Genomic DNA, 21,426 nt, shown 5'->3' with positions numbered 1-21,426 from the left:
ATATATATATATATAATCATCAATGCGTGTATACCTATCAAGCAATTGATCTAACTTGGTTGGACAATTGTAGGAGCTAGGCCCCTTTGGAATATCAAGAACTACAACTCTACCCGTAGGATCCCGACCGATCTCAAAGATGAAGGTTGGAGACTTGAAAGAACCAATGTGATTTTTAGGAGGACATTGAATGAAAATTGAAGGGTTTGAAAGGTTAGGAAGACTATCAACAACACGAGGTTGATTAAACGTGTGATTGCACTTAACCGATCGACTAGGCAACTGCCCAGTTGGGCAGGTCGACTTGGGCATCGATCGATCAACCAACTGAATCAGGGCGGTCGACTGGCCGAATTGACCAACTGCCCGTCCCACTTCCATCCTTTTTCACTCTCATGTTCAGATCTACTTTCCCCCCCACTCGATGTCTAAGAGGATGAATTGGACCGTTCTGGGCTAGAAAATGATGAAGATGATAGAACAACCTTGTACATCAATAAATAATGATGAGCTACTAGAATCTTAAGAAAAATAAGAGGGGAATAGGGAGATTACCTTGGAGACGAATACAAAGAGAAAACACTTAGGATTTACAGGAAGGAAGAAATGTGAAAGAAAAAAGAGATCACGTTCCCTTTATATAGGAAAATTTTAGGGTTCACAAAAGGCCGAAGCCCGTGAATCAACCTACTTATGGATCTTCTTTAAATTATAGTCCTCTCTATAAATCCGACCCAACGTGAAAAAAAAAACTTCAAATGTCGTTTTGACCCAATAAACGATTTCAAATGGCCAAAATCTGAAATGTCGCAAGCTTTCCAAAATGTAGTTATGGGCCCAAAACGAACATCGTATGCGAAAGTGATGCCCATTTTTTCGAAAACTGACAATCCGAGCATTCCGTGTACGCAAGTGCCTATTTTTCAAGACGAACCTTGTTAAATGATAATAATAAGAAAATAAATTGCAATATCATCCAACAACGCTACCGCTTAGCAATAAAAATCAACAAAAGGTATGGGGCTAGTGATATCGCGTGGTTCAAATAATTTATTAGGACGACTAGTAGAGAGAAGATGACCCCCGCTATGTCAGGCGACCCCCACTATGCCAGGTAGCCTATCATGAAATGACGATTATCGTAGTGTCAGCTCGACCGACTCTACCTTCACTTGCTCATAAAGTACAAACAGCTTTGGCATGTCAGGTGGCACTCATCATATTAGAGCGCTAATTACTATGCTAATCCGACCCCCACCATGCGCTGAGTGACCGTCGTCTACCGGAACAACATTGGAATCGGTCAACAACCATCCAAACGATTATTATTAAACCCACTACCCGGGTAACCTAATAAATAGAAAAAATCGCTTGAAGAGTAGACAAGTCACATAAGGACGCGTGGATGACAACTGCCCAGTGGTTACGTGATGCTAGACTAATGGTGACACGTGGATGGCCAAGTGGTTACGTGATGCCAAACGCCTATAAATATCCCATGGGTGTGTCAGGTAAAGCGATTTTCCAAGAAAAATTATTTCCTCTATCACTACTACATTTCTTTGACATCCTTTATCTAAAAACGATTATTGACTCTCATGCTGGAGGTAAAACGGGGGAGGGAGACCCAACCTCTTTTTGCAGGATCACCGGAGGACAAAAGACCAATTCTTTCATTGAAAAACATATGGAGTTACACTAGAATTATTTGATAAGCCATTCAAAGCTATAAGAGTTAAACTTCCATATAGTAAGTCGATCCGAATTTCATTATGGGATATGATTAAAAGTGACAGAGACGGGACCTCATATTTTCATTACATTTATAGATGGATTCACATATTTTAGCTATTTCATAAGTTTAAGATATTGTATTGATTTAGACTATGTTAAAGTGGAGTAGAAAATCAAATTATGGTAGTGAGGATTTTGAGAACTGTTTGAGAGCATGAATCTCTTTCCCGATAGTTCACTTATTTATGTAATGAAAGAGAAATTCTTACTAGACTAACTATTCCTTGTTCATCAAAACTATTTGGTATATTGGCTAGAAAGAATGGAGTATTGCTGAATGTGATGAGGTCCGAAATAATATAGTCCAACTTACTTATTTTCTTTTGGAATAGAGTGTTAATTAATTGCAGTATGTTACACAATGGAGTTTTCTCAATATTGGTACATAAGAATTATATAAATTTGGACATATAGATAACAAAGTATAAATTATCTTAGACTTATAATAGATAGGCAACTTTTCTTTTTCGAAATGTGTTGGGAGATATGAGTCTGTAAAGAACAAGCTATATCTCTGTGAGTTATACATAACATGCAAATGCTACTTTTTTAAAATTAGATTCTTTGATGGATATTGAATCGTGAGATGTGATATTTGACAATTTTTCTATCAAGGGAGAAAGGTTTGGAAATATTAGTGAAACTAATATTATGTATATTGGCAAATCACTTTAACTGCATAGGAGTTGTTTTAAGCTTCCAATTCAAGTGTGAGTAATCTATTTTTGAGTGGAAGCATTTTAATTTCAATGATTCTTAGTTTAGAAAATGTCTGGCTTATATGAGTGCGATGAGGAAAAATTAAGGAAAGTGATTGAAGTGTATATGAGTATAGAATTCTAGCTTAATATGGGATATGGTGGAATTTCAAATTGAACATTAAGTTTATTGAGAACATTTGAGTTCTTAAAAACTGAGTGGAAGACTAATGAGTTTATGATAGGCAAAACCCATATTCTTGAAAAAATGCAATATTCAATATGAGTGAATTGAGTTAGATAAATTATTTTCGTGATTGTGAGAGTCACTTCTGTATGCCTATTTCAACTGTAATAATGTGTTTAAATTTAGAATTACACCAAATAGACTTAGAGACTACATTTTTATTCTTAAATGAGAATTGATTAAAGAGATCTGCATGACTTGACTTGTAGATTTCATGTTAAAGGCCTTCCAGTATTCTGATAACTTTATATTTACACTCATGGCTTAAAATAGTCATTTTGATAGTGGTTTTTGAGTTTTAACAAGGTATAAATCTCGTACAAATTTTCTTCATTGAGGTGAAAATCATTCTATTTATGTAAATGTCTGATAGTCAATTGTAATTCCAATTTCGATGTTGATGAAATTGGATTAACTAAGCATGACAATGAGTGTATTGAGACCATTTTAGAAATGGTTGTCCTCATTCTTTGAAGTACATAGATTTAGCTGAGTTGTATATTTTGTTTTAAAAGATTTCTAAATGTAAAATTGCTACCCTATTGATACCTTTGTATCAAAAGGCGACCATATAAGTTCTCATATATGTCCAAAGGCTCCATAAATACAAAATAAATGTATAAAGAACTGTATCTATTACAGCTAGTAGTTAAAAGTACGTTATGCCCTAACATTTGTCATGCCATGGATCTAATCAGTAGGTTAATATGTTATCCTTAGAAATGACATTGTAGTACTTGAATGGTACTGTTGTTAGTGATTCTATTTGTTGTGAAAGAAATAACTTGTGATTGGAATAGGTGCGTAAATATCGATTAAGGATGAGAGTTAGTTGAACACAAATAACTATTAGACTTGTGCACTTTTCCTATATAGAGTTGCAAGAAGCATGTTGTGTAGTATATGTCTTGGCAGTAAAGAAATTATTAGGAATAGATGTATTTAGTATCTAATGATACTTGTTGAGAATATGAGATCCATGATAGTTATACAATTATCTCATGCGCTAGGATCTCAAGTATCACGATAGAACCAAACACTTGATGATATTTCTATGAGAGACAATATCAAAGAATATACCTTTATATTATATCTGTATACATGATGATATGTAATTATTATACACTAAAGATGTTTAGAGATATACTTGTCAGTAATGTCAATCTCTAGAATTGTGTAGAATATGATACTTTTGTATATCAAAAAACTCTTGATTGAGCTTTCTAGGCCGATAGACGAACAAGTTTGAGCTCATAAGTAATTTATTGTTGGGACAACAAGATAATGATTTGTATGTACATATAAAGTATGTCGAACATGTTGAGATTGACTCACTCACATGAGCATTGACTCACTCACATGAGCAATCATCTCAGATAATTTTGGGATGTACTTAGATGAGACATAATGATTAAATTATGTACGTGATTCGATCACCTTTATGAAATGTCAGGAGGAGATTATTATAAGTAATCGAAATCAATTTTTTCTATCCATTAAACCTGTGTAGTAGCCAAATCGAATTCTCAATTTGAGATTTCCTAGAGGAATGAACATAAGGAAACTCAATTAGATATCGAGCAATACCAGAACTAAGATCTATGCAGTGTTATTCAATTTTCGTAAAAAAGGACACATGCCTAAAGAGAGAGAGAGAAGATTTACGACAAGAATTGGATAAATAGTGAATATATTATTGTTTCCTCATTGTGTGAGACCTTAAGGTTTATATAACCTCATATATATTCTTATGACTTTCGACTGTTTCTCAAGATTTTATTTTGATGTTGCTAATAACTATGATTGACTCGATTTGATAGGATATGTATAGAAAAGCATCTGATTTGAAGTTAAAGGATTCGAGTAGGAAGGGAAAACTATTTTGACGAGCATTTATGTTGTATTCACCGATCGAACAATTGTGTTAACCATTTAAGGTACAGAACATAATTGTAAATACAATAATACAATGCGGACTTCAAGTGTATTCATAAATATTTGAGAGATCGAAAATACTTGAAAAAATGTTGAAAAAATGAGTTTGGGTTATAGAAAGATATCATGTTCCTCTAGTAGAACTACTATATATCTCTAATTGGTTTATAGTACTATGAGCTCTAATATTACTTGTTGGTCTCACGATCTATTTGTCGTATGATGTTTTGTGAGACAGATCTAATGTGTGACTGGAAAATGTTAGAAAATACAGATCGTGGATCTCTCATATGAAATGACCCAACCCGCAAGATATTAAAATGGATTAGAGAGAATGGTTTGAATAGAATATAAACCCATAAATTCCCTCTACCCCCCATTGGCTCCTATAACTTCATACAACTCCCAAGACTTTTAAACATTCATAAAAATCATGCAAAGTATAACGATATATCTCTATCCCTTATTGAATTTTACAATAGTTATAAAGTTCTTTCTATCTAATTGTTTCTCTCGAAATCAATAAAAATCACTATTAATCCAATTAGTGATCAAGTAATTGAAAATCATTAAATCTTATAACAATCATCCAAGAATTAAACACATATTGGGCGTCAAATTATTAAATTTCTATTAAAAACATTGTAACAACGATTTATCAATGTCTTAGTGTAGAACCCCAAATAATTTTAAACACCTTAGTGGCATTAAGACAGGAATATTGGATGGCTAAAGTATACTTCAGATTTTTAGTCTCATTTGAGACCCATTTACGACATAGAAAACATTCGATGTGGAAAATGAATCTAAAGAAAATTGTAGCTCTTTCAGTTAGCTTTCCAAGGCACTTTGAATTACCTCAATCAGATATCGGGAGAAGAAGTTATGACAGAAATACTAAAGGTTATATAGTATCAACCGAAGTACGCGGAATACGAAAAGTCAAATTCCTACACGATTTTCTAGCACCTTCTTAAACCTATAACTCCCACATAAATGGCACCCATATTAATGAGTATTAGGCTCTTCACTTGCCCTTAAGTTGTGAGATTTTCACCTATAAATTGGCCCCAATGCATACATATTTTCACAGCAAGACAAAACCTTCTAAGCATAAAAGAGAGAATTTTCAAGTCTAGAAAAAAGAGAAAGGAGATGGAGGAAAATTAGTTTTTCCTAAAAGTTTTGGTGCTATCAAGAAGTCCAAGCATCAATTCTCAACGGAGTGTTTTTTTTTAAACATCAAAGGAGTGCATTTTTCAACAAGGTTCAAAGCATCAATCAAGATAGGTAGAGGTGCAAAGTTTTAATTCGTGTTAAGTTATAAGTTTCTAGCAAATAAAGATTTATGTTAATATTTATATGTCTAGTTGTACCTCCGGTACGACATACACCTCCATGTCTAATGGTACCTTCGGGTATGGCATGTACTTCCGATCGAGGCGTCGTGTTAATTCATGACTCTACGTGTTTAGGATTCTACTGGAAATCCTACTATGAAAAGGTTTCTAAAGTTACAGCTTTGAAATGTATAGCTTGATCATGAATGCACCAATGATATCTATTGAGTTTTTTTAACTCACGGGTTTAACCCCTTCTCTACAGATTGATATAATTCTACCTTGGGCCTGGATGATGGAAAAGATGGAGAGTGGTGCAACGAGTCCATGGAAAACCCGGTGACCAAGTTATTTAGATTTATTTTTTTGAACGTTTTCAATGTTATTTTTTTAAAGTATTTGAATAACGCTGAACGCGAGAAAAAGTTGTGTTTTCTTTAAATAAATTACGTTCCGTTATTTTTTTATTCAGTGTTTTATTTAAAGTATTCGAAAGGTTGTTGTTAAAATTATCATTGTAAAAAATAAAGCTTCCATTAAAACATATTCTCCTATGACTAAACCACCGGTTAATTAAGTAAAGTAAGTAGCGTTCTGGTCCACAAGGGGTCGGGGGATTACAGCGTGGTATCAGAGCATGGTTTAGCCGGTTCTGTAGACCAAGTATTTTTTTTTTCTTTTAAATGAAAAAGTCTAAGATACTCCGTGGCATCTTGCAACCATCCATCAATCTCATCCTACGGCTCATGTATGTTCAAATTAATATTTTCATGAAAAGACTATGTTATGATGCTTTGCGATGCTATGGTACAACTTATGCTTATTTTCAAAGAAATACTATGCCAATTAGAAATGATTTGAAAGATGTGTTTTTTTTCTTCAAAAGATACGCATTGGGCTAGAATTTATAAGTAGAATGTTATGTAACAGTAGCCATTTTTCCAAGAGTAAAAAAAAAGTGTATGGTATGTGAAAATGCAACAAATATGGCTTGTAGAACGGCTAGGGCATATAGAGAAGCATTGAACCATAGAATCGCCATTCAGTCCTATGAGAATTACGTGACTGATCTGCTCCGTCCACTTGACGAACATATACATGATGTCTATGAGAGATGTATGACAGTGGGTGAATGCTGGAATGGAGATAACGCATATTGAGGCTATAAATAACCCCATACACTCCCTTCCACCTCAATGGGGAGATATGAGAGTCACGGTTAGGGATGTAATGCTAGAGGAGCACCCAAATATATTTGAGTTTGAAGTGTATTGCCAATCACTCCTAGGCCTATGGAGGGAAAACTTAGAACCTCAACCGGAGATGCTAATTGAACTTGATGAAGAAGAAGAGCTTGAAGAAGGGAATGATCTTGAGCCTGAGCCACAGGTTGAGATGGACATAGAATCTAGACCTGAGGCGGAAGACTCCTCGGGAGATGAGGCTCCACCAAAGAAGATCCGTAGAACTTATAAGGATTAGATTTAAATCCTTGTAACAACTTCCTTTATGTCAAGAAATAAAACTTTATCTTCTTTGTTAGAATTTGAAGTATGAAACTAATAAGAACCATATGTTTTGTCTAAAGGAAAATGGCCTGCACAAACCAAACCAACTTGATAAGAGATCTCCTCCAAGCGGTCCAAGACCTTGGCAGGCAAAACCCGAACCAGGCGCAACCCCTACCACTAGCTCCTAATGCTCCTCCAACCCATGCTTCAGTGGTCGAGCAATTTAGAAGACACAAGCTCCCTACCTTCAATGGAGCAGCTGATCCACTTGCAGTCGAGGAGTGGCTTCACAAGTTGGAGAGAATATTCCGATTAATAGGGTGCACGGATACCCAGAAGGTCCAGTGTGCTGAGTTTATGTTTTCTGGTGATGCAAGCCACTGGTGGGACTCGATGTCAAGGACGAGGACCCTAGAGCAACAAACGAAATTCACTTGGGAGCGATTTAAAGAGGAAGTAATGGACAAGTACTTCCCACAGTCTTTGAGGGATCACAAAGAAAGTGAATTTCTCCAACTCAAGCAAATGACTACTGAGTATGAAAAGGAAGTTTGACCAACTTTCAAGGTATGCTCCACACCTGGTGGATACAGAGGATAAGAAAGTCAGAAGGTTTGAACAAGGGTTGAACCCAGATATAAGCATGATACTTATGTCCCATCGTTTCACGTCATACCGTGAAATGCTGGAAAGAGCTCATGCTATCTGGTACCAAAAGACTAGCGTCGAGCAATATAGTCAACTGTTCAATCAACTGGACAATGCCAGTATGGGTAAAAGGAAATGGAATGGCCAGGACGAGAGAAAGGACAAGTGGCAGAACAAGAAAGCTAATGGTGGAGCCAATGCCAACAAGAGCATTGTGCCAGTTATAGAGATATGTCCTAATTGTGGAAAGACGCATCGTGGCGTGTGTTTGTAAGGGAAGAATGTCTGTTTCAGATGTGGCAAGCCAGGGCATATTTTTAAGGATTCTCCCACATTTACCCCGAAGAAGGATGATAACAATGACCAGAACCAGAAAGGGAAAGCACGAGTTTTTGCAATGACTCAGAAAGATGCAGAGGAAAAATCAAACGTCATAGCAGGTACTTTATTGATAGCCAATACGTCTACTTATGTATTGTTTGATTCAGGAGCCACACACTCCTTTGTATCGACAACTTTTATGGCTAAATCTAGTATTACCTGTGATAAGTCGGAAGGTACATTAGAGGTTAGCATTCCTTTAGGAAACCTTTTGAGTACTGATAGAATAGCCAAATCAGTAAGTATTGAAGTTGAGGAAAAACCAATGGAAGCGAACCTATACATGATAGAAATGAAGGATTTTGATGTAATACTAGGCATGGATTGTTTGGGTTGTAATTACGCCACCATCTGATGTAAGGAAAGGGAGGTATCGTTTCAGAAACCAGGAGAGGAACCATTTTCGTTCCTTGGAATAAAGATGAAACCCCTTATTCGACTAGTATCGACTTTACAAGCTGAGAAGATGTTGAGACAAGAAACATGTCAAGGATATTTAGTAAACATCTCAGAAGGGAAATAGGAGACGATAAAGGTTGAAGACGTACCAATAGTACGGGAATTCATAGATGTGTTTCCAGAAGATCTATCTGATATTCCACCAAATAGGCAAGTGGAATTCACCATAGACCTAATTCTCGGAGCGACACCAGTGTCAAAAGCCCCATACCGAATGCCCCGAAGAAACTATAAGAGTTAAAGAAGTAGTTGCAAGAACTCCTAGATATGGGCTTTATACGACCAAGTGTATCTCCATAGGGTGCGCCGGTGTTGTTCGTGAAGAAAAAGGATGGAAGCATGAGGATGTACATCGATTATATGGAGTTAAATCGATTAACTATTAAGAATAAGTACCCACTCCTAAGAATCGAGGATCTGTTAGATCAACTGAAAGGAGCTAAGGTATTTTCCAAGATCGACTTACGATCGGGATACCATTAGCTAAAAGTAAAGTCAAAGGATATACCCAAGACAGCTTTCAGAATTCGTTATGGACACTACGAGTTTACAGTGATGCCATTTGGGCTAACCAATGCACCTCCAGTGTTCATGGACCTGACGAATCGTGTATTTCATCAGTACTTGGATAAATTTGTCATAGTCTTCATTGATGACATTCTGATATATTCCAAGAGTAAGGAGCAACATGAAGAGCACCTAAGAATAGCATTAGAGGTATTATGCAAGGAGAAGCTATATGCCAAATTCAAGAAGTGTGAGTTCTGGCTTGAACGAGTTGGATTTCTTGGACATATAGTCATTGCCAAGGGATTGAGGTAGATCTAGGAAAAGTGGAAGCAGTAACCAACTGGAAAGCACCGACTAATGCTGGTGAGGTACGGAGCTTTCTACGATTAGCAGGATATTATTGGAGATTCATAGAAGGATTCTCCAAAATACCTGGACCAATGACATGGCTTACAAGGAAGGGAGTAAAATTTCAATGGACGGATAAATGTGAACAAAGTTTCCAAGAACTTAAATAGAGGTTAATATCAACACCCGTGTTAACAATACTTGAGGGCACGGAAGGGTTTGTTATATACAGTGATGCATTCAAGCAAGGATTGGGATGTGTGTTGATGCAGAATGGAAAAGTGATAGTCTATGCATCAAGACAATTGAAGAAACATGAGCAGAACTACCCAACGCATGATTTAGAACTTGCGACGGTAGTACATCCCCTTGAAGATATGGCGACACTACTTGTATGGAGGGAAATGCGATATCCACACAGATCACAAGAGTCTCAAATATTTATTTACACAGAAGGAATTGAATATGCGACAAAGACAATGGTTGGAATTGGTGAATGATTACGATTGCTCTATCCATTACCATCCAAGTAAGGCTAATGTTGTGGCCGACGCCTTAAGTAGAAAATCAATGGGACAGTTGGCGTCACTACCCACTTTTCAAATGGAGTTAGTCAAGGACTTGGAAAAGTTGCAGATCGAAGTGGTTACCATACCAGGATAAGTCACTGCTCGTCTAGCAGCTTTGATAATTCGACCTACTCTTAGAGATCGAATTATAGAGACACAAGGTAATGACCCATTCTTGTTGAAGATCAAGAATGAAATTGGTACAGATAAGAAAAAGGATTTTGGAATAGCTTCGAATCAGGCACTGATGTTTAAGGGGAGAATTTGTATGCCTAAGGATAAAGCCTTAAGAAATGAGATATTGAAAGAGGCCCATTCCACCCCGTACACCGCACATCCCAGTGGTACGAAAATGTATCGAGACCTCCGAGATACATTTTGGTGGAGAAATATGAAAAGAAGTATAGGGTTGTACGTGGAAAAGTGCATGGTATGTCAACAAGTTAAGACAGAACACCAAAGACGGGCTGGATTGTTAAATCCACTAGACATACCCGAATGGAAATGGAAAAATATCACAATGGACTTTGTAGTTGGATTCCCGAAGTTAGCAAGAGGAAACAATGTTGTATGGGTAATAGTGGATCGATTAACAAAGTCAGCTCATTTTCTTCCAGTGAAAATGACATTCAGTTTAGACCAATTGGCACAGTTGTATACTAAGGAGGTTGTGAGATTACACGGCGTACCTGTGTCCATTGTGTCTGATAGAGACCCAAGGTTCACATCCAAATTTTGGAAAAGTCTACAAGGAGCTATGGGAATGAAGCTGAACTTTAGTACAGCATATCACCCTCAGTCTGATGGTCAATCTGAAAGGCCCATCCAAACTTTGGAAGACATACTGAGAGCATGTGTTTTGGATCTAGGTGTAGTTGGGAGTCATACATACCCCTAGTAGAATTCGCATATAATAACAGCTTCCAAGCAACTATCGGGATGGCATCGTACAAAGCTCTCTATAGTAGAAGATGTAGGTCCCCTGTTCATTGGGATGAAGTCGGGAAGAAGAGAGTTTTGGGACCAGAAATAATTGAAAGGACAGTTGAGGTAATCGATAAGATCTGTGCGAGGATAAAGGCAACACAGGATCTATAGAAGAGCTATGCAGATACAAGGAGGAAGTATATAGAATTCAAAGTTGGAGAAAAAGTGTTTTTGAAAGTGGCACCGATGAAAGGTGTACTTAGGTTTGGCAAGAAAGGAAAGCTACGACCCCGCTATATCGGACCATTTGAGATACTTGATAGGGTCGGAAATGTAGCCTATCGGTTAGCTCTCCCACCTGGGTTATCGACAGTGCACAACGTGTTCCATGCATTAATGATCAAGAAATACGTGCATGATCCTAATCATGTAGTGAACTATCAGTCCATGGAAGTACAAAAGGACGTATCCTATGAAGAGGTGCCAATTAGGATATTGGATTGAAAGGTGCATAAACTATGGAACAAAGAAATTCATTTGGTCAAAATACAATGGAATAATCATGAAATAGAAGAAGCCACTTGGGAAGGGGAAGAGGAAGCCAAAAACAAGTATCCAACACTATTCGCCCAATCAGAAGGTAAATTTCGAGAATGAAATTTTAATTAAGGTGTGGGGGATGTAGAACCCCAAATAATTTAATACCTTAGTGACACTAAGACATGAATATTGGATGGCTAAAGTATACTTCAAATTTTTAGTCTCATTTGAGACCCATTTACGACATAGAAAACATTTGATTTGGAAAATGATATCTAAAGAAAAGTTGTAGCTCTTTGAGTTAGCTTTCCAACTCACTTTGAATTACCTCAATTGGATATCGGGAGAAGAAGTTATGATAGAAATACTAAAAGTTGTGCAGTATCAACCGAAGTGCGCGGAATATGAAAAGTCAAATTCCTACACGATTTTCTAGTACCTTCTTAAGCCTATAACTCCCACATAAATGGCACCCATATTAATGAATATTAGGCCCTTCACTTGCCCTTAAGTTGTGAGATTTTTACCTATAAATAGGCCCCAATGCATACACATTTTTCACACTAAGACAAAAGCTTCTAAGTATAAAAGAGAGAGTTTTCAAGTCTAGAAAAAAGAGAAAGGAGAGAGAGGAAAATTAGTTTTTCCTAGAAATTTTGGTGCTATCAAGAAGTGTTTTCCAAACATCAATTCTCAATGGAGTGTTTTTTTTAAACATCAAAGGAGTGTATTTTTCAACAAGGTTCAAAGCATCAATCAAGGTAGGTAGATGTGCAAAGTGTTAATTCGTGTTTAGTTATAAGTTTCTAGCAAATGAAGATTTATGTTAATGTTTGTATGTCTAATAGTACCTCCGGTATGGCATACACCTCCATATCTAATGGTACCTTCGGGTACGACATGTACTTCCGGTCGAGGCGTCGTGTTAATTCATGACTCTACGTGTTTGGGATTCTACTGGAAATCCTACTATGAAAAGGTTTCTAAAATTATAGCTTTGAAATGTATAGCTTGATCATGAATGCACCAATGATATCTATTGAGTTTTTTTAACTCACTGGTTTTACCCTTTCTCTACAAATTGATATGATTCTACCTTGGACCTGGATGATGGAAAAGATGGAGAGTGGTGCAACGAGCCCATGGAAAACCCGGTGAACAAGTTATTTAGATTTATTTTTGTGAACGTTTTCAATGTTATTTCTTTAAAGTATTTGAATAACGCTGAACGTGAGAAAAAGTTGTGTTTTCTTCAAATAAATTACGTTTCGTTATTTTTTTTATTCAGTGTTTTATTTAAAGTATTCGAAAGTTTGTTGTTAAAATTATCATTGTAAAAAATTAAGCTTCCACTAAAACATATTCTCCTATGACTAAACCACCGGTTAGTTAAGTAAAGTAAGTAGCGTTCCGGTCCACAAGGGGTCGGAGCGTTACACATTGTATTTAAAATCCTAACCCAGCATTACAAAATCACAAGAAATCATAATTAGTTGGAAGAAAATAACTCAAATTTTAAATTGATATTGAAGAAGATGAATCTTGAAATCTTGTCTCTTCAATTATTTTTGAATGAATCTCTGATATATTGTCTTGTTGTCTCATAAAAACTCAAGGTTGAAACTCCAATTTCTTCAAAACTTGTAATTGTCCAGTAATTCTTACAAGAACAATGGATTAGCCTTTCTTTGATGATGTTAATTGATGAATATAGGTGTATGAGAGGACAATTTAATGTATTATGCTCTTTTGTATTTACATACCTCAAAATTTGTCTAAAATCGAATCCAAGAAGAGAAAAGTTCCAATCGAATAAGGAAAGTTGCCTTCACGCGAATGTGTTTTTGGTTATGCACGGTCGCCAACATTTTTATTATGACTTTCTCTTTCGATATTCAATTGAGACAGTTTAAAGTGAATTAGAAAACTAACTAAAGGGCCTACAACTTTTCTAGAGATAACGATTTCAATTCAAATGTTTACTATGCCAAAGATAAGTTTCAATCTCTAGCAAAAATTTTGGAACATAACTTGTACAGTTGGAAATTGATTTGTGAAAATACTTTGATCTTATTTCACTTTTTTTTTTTTTTAATTTAATTACATCTAATTGACTTCTAGTAATCTTCAATTATTGTTTTGTCATCCAAATCAATTATTGAAAAGTTGCAATTGTGTCCTCAAACTTTAGACTTCACCATTTTCTCTTTGCTTCTTTAATTCAATTTCACTTTCAATCATCAAGTTTTACATAATAAAAGAAACATACATTGAATTATGTTATAATTAATCAAACGAACTATAAAATGTCTACATTTTTACGTCCAAATAAGTGTACAAAATGCATTTATCAAATATTCCAAAACTTAAACATTTGTTTGTCTACAAGCAAAACTATAACCTAACTTAACAATCAAGCATACATGGAACAAAGTTTCGACTAGATAACCTACCATTTTATCTTAGGATTCGAATAATTGTATTAAATTTATTAACAACTTTAAGGTCACAATACCAAATCGACATCAACTTATCTAATACAAAATTGATTTGTGTATATGTGTGAAGAATCAAGTATAACATTATAAAACCACAAATTGTTTCAATTCTTGACCCTTGGTGGTCAAATTTATCATTTCATCACTAGTAAAATTCACATAGCCAAAACTTATTCCTTTTACTTTTTTCCCATTGTGTGTCTATGGCTAAATTTTTATACTTATCACCGCTCTCTCTAGTTTAGACGAATTTCATTAATTGTAAGTTAATACTTCAACAAATAAGGATTCCCCAAATTTTTTATTACTTCAAGCTCCAAAACTCAACTAGACTAATAATCACTTTTCAAAGATCTAAATCTCTCAAATAATTGTTTGAAGCTAAATAATTATTAGTTTTTTTCCTTATCTTAGGTGCAGATTTCTTTCCATTTTTTTTTTCTAAATAATCTTTGTAGTGAGCTTTTGGTCAATGACTCTTAAGTTTGATGACCATGCCAGGTTTTAAAAATCCTTGCAAGCTTAATCATTCTAGTCGTAAAAGCTACGAAAAGACATTTCACAATGAGATGATTTTTTTTGCCATGATTAGTACATTGCCCCCTCATTAAACATTCATTCTAAAAAATCAACCCATTACTTAGATCTTTACCTAATTTTCATCTTGTAAGGCTTAGCAATTCATAGTACGAGTACGAGAAAAAGAAAAATATAGCAACAAACACGGTATATGGACACCAGTGGTGAAATCTAATCAACGGTCATGTAATGAAAGAGAACATGCCATTATGACTTTTTCACTATCTACCATAACAAGCTACAAACATTTATCCTAACTAAATTAACAGAGGCATGTTCTAGTGTACCCTGGTTATCATGGACAATCATTCATTACAATCAATAAAAACAGGGATGAAGAAAGAATTCGTTATACAAAGATCTACCACAATCTTCCGTTTATATATAGTCATCATGTCTAATGAAACTGATTCTATTGGATGTCCTGAAATGAAGCATTCTATATATTTTGAGTACAAACATTACACAGTTTGGCCTGTAGAAGAATAGTTTTACGTTAGTCTAAATTAGTATATACGAGAAATTAAATATTATAATAAATAACAATATGTTGAAATCCTCACTCATTGTTCACACATGGTAGATAAGATATAATCTCTTACTTCATTTGTTTGTTTCCATGTTTCTTTATATCTCGTCCGTTGGAAAGGACTGAAGATAACAATAATGCTCGAACCAAACTGAATGTTACTTTGCATGTGCCTTAACTGTATCTGGTATGTGAACATTATTATTGCAGTCATATATCTGGAATTTCCATTCAAAAATATTGACGAGAAAAAGATAACGACTATTGCGTGGATATGAATATGGAATTAATAAATACTTTCACCGCATCCATGGACAACTAGCTATAGGTAGTCTACCATTGATGTAGTCTTGTAAGAGAGTTCCATCCGGTTGACCTCTACTGCTTCCCATTTTGTGTCAATTTGCCACCTTATTTGACAAGAACACTTCTCTTCAAATTGAAAGTCCAAAATTGCAAATTCTTTATTGACAAGAGTACAACCTTCATTCATACGATGCCTCAGTAACTTTCACTCTAGCTCAATATGCCAATAAAATAAATACATGTAAAATATATTAGATATATTAACTATGAAATCAAATTGATTGTGACTGCTAAACTCTACTCACCGTAATATTTAGATATTTTGTTGGACCCATTAAAGTTTTCAGCACGTCTCTTCCATAGACATTGCTATTATCATTATCCCAATATGCACTGTATAACATAATTTCTGTTAGTGTTGAATAAATATAAAGAGAATTTTAGTATTTGAGCTAACAATGTTTAGCATTCGGACTAGTAAGGTAGAATTCAATTTGTTACCCAGATTGATTCCTCAATTTCCAATCTCTTATTTTTTTGTATTTGTCCATGAGATAGTTTGCTAAGGGACGACCTGTGATGATGAAGACTGTGTATTTTCCCTTCTTTTCCTTTTCTCTTCTTAACCTTTCAAAACTTTCAATTTGTTGAGACGTTGATATCTCCTATTATTGATCACTAAGAATTGGACTTGCATGGATAGGAATATTTTGCTGTACAGAACCTATAATGGCTTCCATTTTGGATTCCAAATTCTCATTTTTTCGTCAACATAAGATTTCACAAAACTTAAACTAGTATCAACATAAGACTGCACGTCCTGGTAATGATCTTGTTGCCATTTTTGTTGCTGTTAGAATAATTCTTCTTGCCTCTGAAGAATTACCTGATAATGGGCTTCTTCTTTTTTGTGATTCCTTAGCATTATATGTGTTAAACAAACTTAGTAGTGAACTATCCATGTAAGAATGCATACCAGACCGCATGTAATCTTGTTTCCATTTGTTATGTTGTTCAAAGAGCTATTTTTGGTTTTCAAGGATTGCATGGTAATGAGCTCTTGATTCTTCAATAATTTTTGCCTTCAAGTTGTCACACAGATCGGATACATCTAATATTATATGTTGCTTGTACATTTCCAGCACTTCTTCCATTCGGTCTTTAGTTATATAATTGGAGCCATCAGAAGCAGAACTAGGTCCAATTCCAGTTGAAGTTCTCGATGTACCAAGAATGGTCGTTTCTTTCACAGGGATGTTATCCGGGATTTGTTGTGCTACATTATCTAATTATCCATTCACAATGGCATCTAATATACTATATTTATTGTCAACTGGTAGTGAATGAGTTGTGCACCACTATGTTTGTAATTCTTCTTCCGTAGGCTACAACACTGTAATTACTTGAATCTGTAATCATAATAAAATATCAGAATCAATATGCAAAATTTAATTTTTTAATAATTAAATGAAAATGTAATTCTACATTCAAAAAAAAAAAAAAAAAAACCATACCTCTTGTGTATTCCAAAATTCCTTAACATTAGATTCCTCGAGTATTTTATTAGGCCTTCACTTGTATATTCGTGGACTCTACGGTGTTTTGTATCTGCGGCGTCCAAATTTTTATCCAATCTTTGGAAATGCTTCATATATCTAATATTGCAACATAATTAAAGATAAATTTATATGTATATAATTTATTTCTTGTACAAAAAAATTATAAATAATACATCAATAAAAAAATGGAACAAAATACCTGGAGTGCAAGTGGATAGCCTTGTAATGCATACTTACATTTTATTTGTTAATTCTATTGCATCCTTAGTATTCTTTTCAATTGTGACTCTTTTAGTGAATTTAACAAAATAAAATATGCTTTACGGCTCCATGGATATGCAAGAAACTCATCAAAATGCTCAACCATGTCAAAAGTTCTATAATCAATTTGCCTTGTAGTCGGTTTCAATGTACACTCTACCAACATAACTAACACAGGCTTAAATTTATCTTCTTAGTCTTCACACATGTGGAAAGTTTCAAAAAGCATTCTCATGCTAATTCTTTTTGTGCCGTTGAAGTACTGATAAATAAGACGATCGTTATGATAATCAATATCCATAGATGGTCCATGGCAAGGTAACTAGTAATGAGTCAAAATTTTTACATGCCAAACCTAGCAACATGATCATCAAACCAGACACAAAGTTCATTATTTTTGCCCCAATTTATAACCATCATTATAAATTTGTGTACCAACTTACTACTAAATTGTTCTTCTTCTCCTCTATAAACAATTCCCAAAATAAATCCTTAAAAATTATTACAAATCAAAGAAGCATGTTGATTTGCATCTATGCATTCTACAAGATCTTTAAGGTTTTCACGATTTAGATATTGAGACGGCCTTGTCCATGACACTGAGAGCCCGTCTCCATGATACACATCTACATATGTTCTATCTTACCTTTTCCAACCAAATGAGTACCTTTTCTAACTGAATGTGTGGACACCTTTTCCAGCTAAATGTGTGGAGAGTGAATGTGGGAAGGAGAGTTTAGCTAAATGTGCCAACATTAAGTGATTGTAAGAAAGAAACTCCAGCTAAAAGTGTGGAAGTGAGTGCATGTGAGAAGTCTTAGCTAAGTGTGGAGACAGGGTGTGAATGTCAGAATAAGATTTTGTTGTGTAGTGATAATGAATTTTTTGACACATTGTGTGTGTATATTTATATACCTCTCCTGGATTTGTTAGATCAGTTGCTATTATCTTCATTGCGTATCAGTTCGCCAGATGTTGGGCAATGTTATATTTTAGTTGATTGAACTACGAGATTGTCGAGAATGAGAACAACAACAACATCCAATTGAAGTAAATTTGCAAAGTATGGCTGCAATTCTTCTTCAGTGGTAGGCCGCAGTAATGCCCACAAGTGCAACTGCAAAAGGGAGGAAAAGTGTCTTGTCAAATAAATTTTTGATCTATGCTACAAGCATAAGGGCAATTGTATATGTAAATGCTTATGTGTTGGTAAAAGAAGTCTGAATATGTTCTCGATTGAGGCTGTTTTTTGGTATACCACCGCAACATTCTCGAAAGGTCATCACTAACCTTGTTTGAGAATCGAGCTCCCAACTCCGGGATTGCCTCATGCACCCACAACTGCAATGCATGTCACACAGTGGTTATCATATACGGACAAAAATAATGAAGTACAATGATTGTGAATGAAATATACAGATATACCTGAATAGCAAGAGGGAATTCATACACTGTATAGGACATCCTATCACAATCGTTAAACTTTGCCAATTCTACCTTTCTCCCCCATCCACGGAGTAGTGATTTGATGAGAAGTTTAGAACACACAGTTCCCATGGATAGGCATTGAAGAAATCTGAGTCGTCCACAATAGAGAGTTTCAGTATGAATCTCCACATTTCGGTCTCTCGAATTGAAAACCCTTTTAATGATTAGTGCCAACCCAAGCTTGTAACAATCATTAGGGTTGCCACATTTAGGAAAACCTTCTCCACGTCGCTACAAGTTATCCGTTCTCTATTTGTAAACATTTTGTCCCGTAACTGGGTTTTCTCTACGACGCTGTCAGATATAGATCTTCTAGGTAATTCACCACATTTCAAGCCGGTGATTAGTGCGAGCTCCGATATTCCAAATGTTTCAAACCGTTCATTCATCTTGAAATAGGCCTCGAAACATTTTTCACAAATGACTGATCTATTGACCATTTCATGCACTAATTGCCTAGATAATTTGAGCTCCAACAATTTCGCGACATGTCCTAGACAGCTTTCCTTGAACATAGTCTTCTGCTGAGCATCGAATTTGTCGAGGACAACTGATATATATTTGGTGCTACTTACCTAGGCCAAAACGCACTATTCCCCTGGAATTTTCTATTGGTGTGAAGAGGAACTCATCTACAAATAACAACAAACGAACATGGCAAATAATATAAGAGTCTACTTAGTACATAAAATAATCTAATAAATATATGAAATCACAAAGACAAATAATATTTCATCATGTTTTCCAACATTGAAAGGTGCAACTCTAGTAATTAAATAATGTAGCAATATCTTAGTGAATGATATTAATTTAATGTGCAGGAGAACAAAAATATGAAGCATCTACATTCCAAAGAAACCAAAAAGATGATAATGAACAACAAATATCTATATAGAAGACAAAGAGAGTTCACTTGCAAGAATGGACATGTCGGGGGGAAAAATCGTTCTACTCATTTTGGCATCTAGCTAACAATTAGTAATGTGAGACTAAGGATTAACTTGAATGCAAACATGATATATTCATAAAAACTAACATTTCATTGGATAATACCTGATCATTGCCAAATCGAGACGTCTAAGTTAGCTTAATTGCATCTTTTATTTGTGTGTTTTGGAATATTCTTTTTTTCTTACAGTTAACATAGCAATTAAAGAACCAAACATTTCATTACATTGTTTGTGACCATTTTGTCCCTATTCACTCCTAATGAATGTAATGACAGGATCCTACTTGAAAATCTTAAAAGCACCAAGGTAAAAGACAATTTTTTTTTTTTTTTTTTTTTTTACATATATGCATGAAGCAGACGTGTCAAATAGAAATACAGTGTTGGTGTTGCATATTCAATAAGCTCCGTTATTTCCTTGAAGAACAATGTGAAGAAGAGTCTAAAGTTTCAGTTGCATCTTCTCTACCCTGAAAACATCTCACATGACAGCTTTATCAATTTACATGCAAAGTGCATTGAATATTTTGGATTTTCAATAAAATGGTTGGTTCGAATGATTAGTAAAAAAAAAATTAAACAACGAAACATTGCAGAACAATCATTGAACCGTTAATAACCCCAAACCAGGTAGGAAAAACCCATCACCCTCACTATAAATTATATTAATTTTTAAACTCATTAATCAACAATGGAATGTATCAAATAACGAAAGACCCATGAAAAACAAAAAAAAAAAAAAAAAAAAAAAAAAAGAACAAAGTTATTGAAAAAAGTCAAGAACTAACCGTCAATAGCTACCACTTCGCTACGATTCTTGCAAAAATTGGAGAAGATTCACCACTGACTAGCTATGTGAAACTGGGGACAAGGTTCGGCGATTGTAAAATGAAAATCATCGTGGGCGATGGAAAAGTTTCAGAGTTGAGAGAGAGAGAGAGAGAGAGTAGGCTTTCAGAATGCTTTTTGCTTTCTTCACGGTTCTATGTGTGTTTTGTTTTGTTTTTTGTTTTTTTTGGATCGGGTCAAGTTTATGGGTCGGGTCAAGTGGCTTGTACTATTTTGATGGGGCAAACTACAAAAATCTAATGTTTAGATTGGTTTGGTTGACCCACCCTTGGGAAAAGTTAACATTTAATATATGAATTGATACTTGTACTTTTGAAAGTGGCCAGTTATTGTAATTTCCTCATAAATTAATATATTATTTCATAATGCTAAACTTAATTCATGTGTGCAAATATTATCAAATTTTACATGAATAAGAATCAGTTAATCTAAGGAAGTATCCTATTCATAGTTAGTAAATTAACACATAGTTCCAAATATATTTATCATTGTTAGGGAAGA

General features: G+C 35.0%; 1 protein-coding gene across 2 annotated transcripts; it reads right to left on the bottom strand.

Annotated features, from left to right (window-relative positions):
- Positions 1–16,289: 16,289 nt before the first annotated feature.
- Positions 16,290–21,027, bottom strand: LOC111403850. Of its 2 annotated transcripts, XR_002704562.1 has the most exons (6): positions 20,865–21,027; positions 19,065–19,759; positions 18,930–18,980; positions 18,555–18,756; positions 17,334–17,474; positions 16,290–17,228 (listed from the first exon to the last, which is right to left on the bottom strand). XR_002704562.1 is itself a non-coding variant. In XM_023032482.1 (4 exons), exons 2-4 carry the CDS (start codon positions 19,194–19,196, stop codon positions 18,625–18,627), a joined length of 315 nt encoding a protein of 104 aa, XP_022888250.1. In that variant the 5' UTR covers positions 19,197–19,759; positions 20,865–21,027; the 3' UTR covers positions 17,577–18,624. The 2 variants fall into 2 exon arrangements, 1 of the variants encoding a protein (XP_022888250.1); XM_023032482.1 differs by lacking the exons at positions 16,290–17,228; positions 17,334–17,474 and having other exon boundaries at positions 17,577–18,756.
- Positions 21,028–21,426: the final 399 nt, after the last annotated feature.

This window comes from Olea europaea, chromosome 11 (genome assembly GCF_002742605.1).
Source record: "Olea europaea var. sylvestris chromosome 11, O_europaea_v1, whole genome shotgun sequence".
Lineage (NCBI taxonomy): Eukaryota > Viridiplantae > Streptophyta > Magnoliopsida > Lamiales > Oleaceae > Olea > Olea europaea.
The sequence above is the reverse complement of the archived record's forward strand: the minus strand, read 5'-3'. Positions and strand labels throughout refer to the sequence as shown.

Coding starts and splice junctions, on each gene's coding strand:
- LOC111403850 (XM_023032482.1), bottom strand. CDS start 19,196: ATGGGAACTGTGTGTTCTAAACTTCTCATCAAATCACTACTCCGTGGA. Junction 18,981..19,064: donor AATTCCCTCTTGCTATTCAG/GTATATCTGTAT, acceptor CATGCATTGCAG/TTGTGGGTGCATGAGGCAAT. Junction 18,757..18,929: donor GAGCTCGATTCTCAAACAAG/GTTAGTGATGAC, acceptor TCCCTTTTGCAG/TTGCACTTGTGGGCATTACT.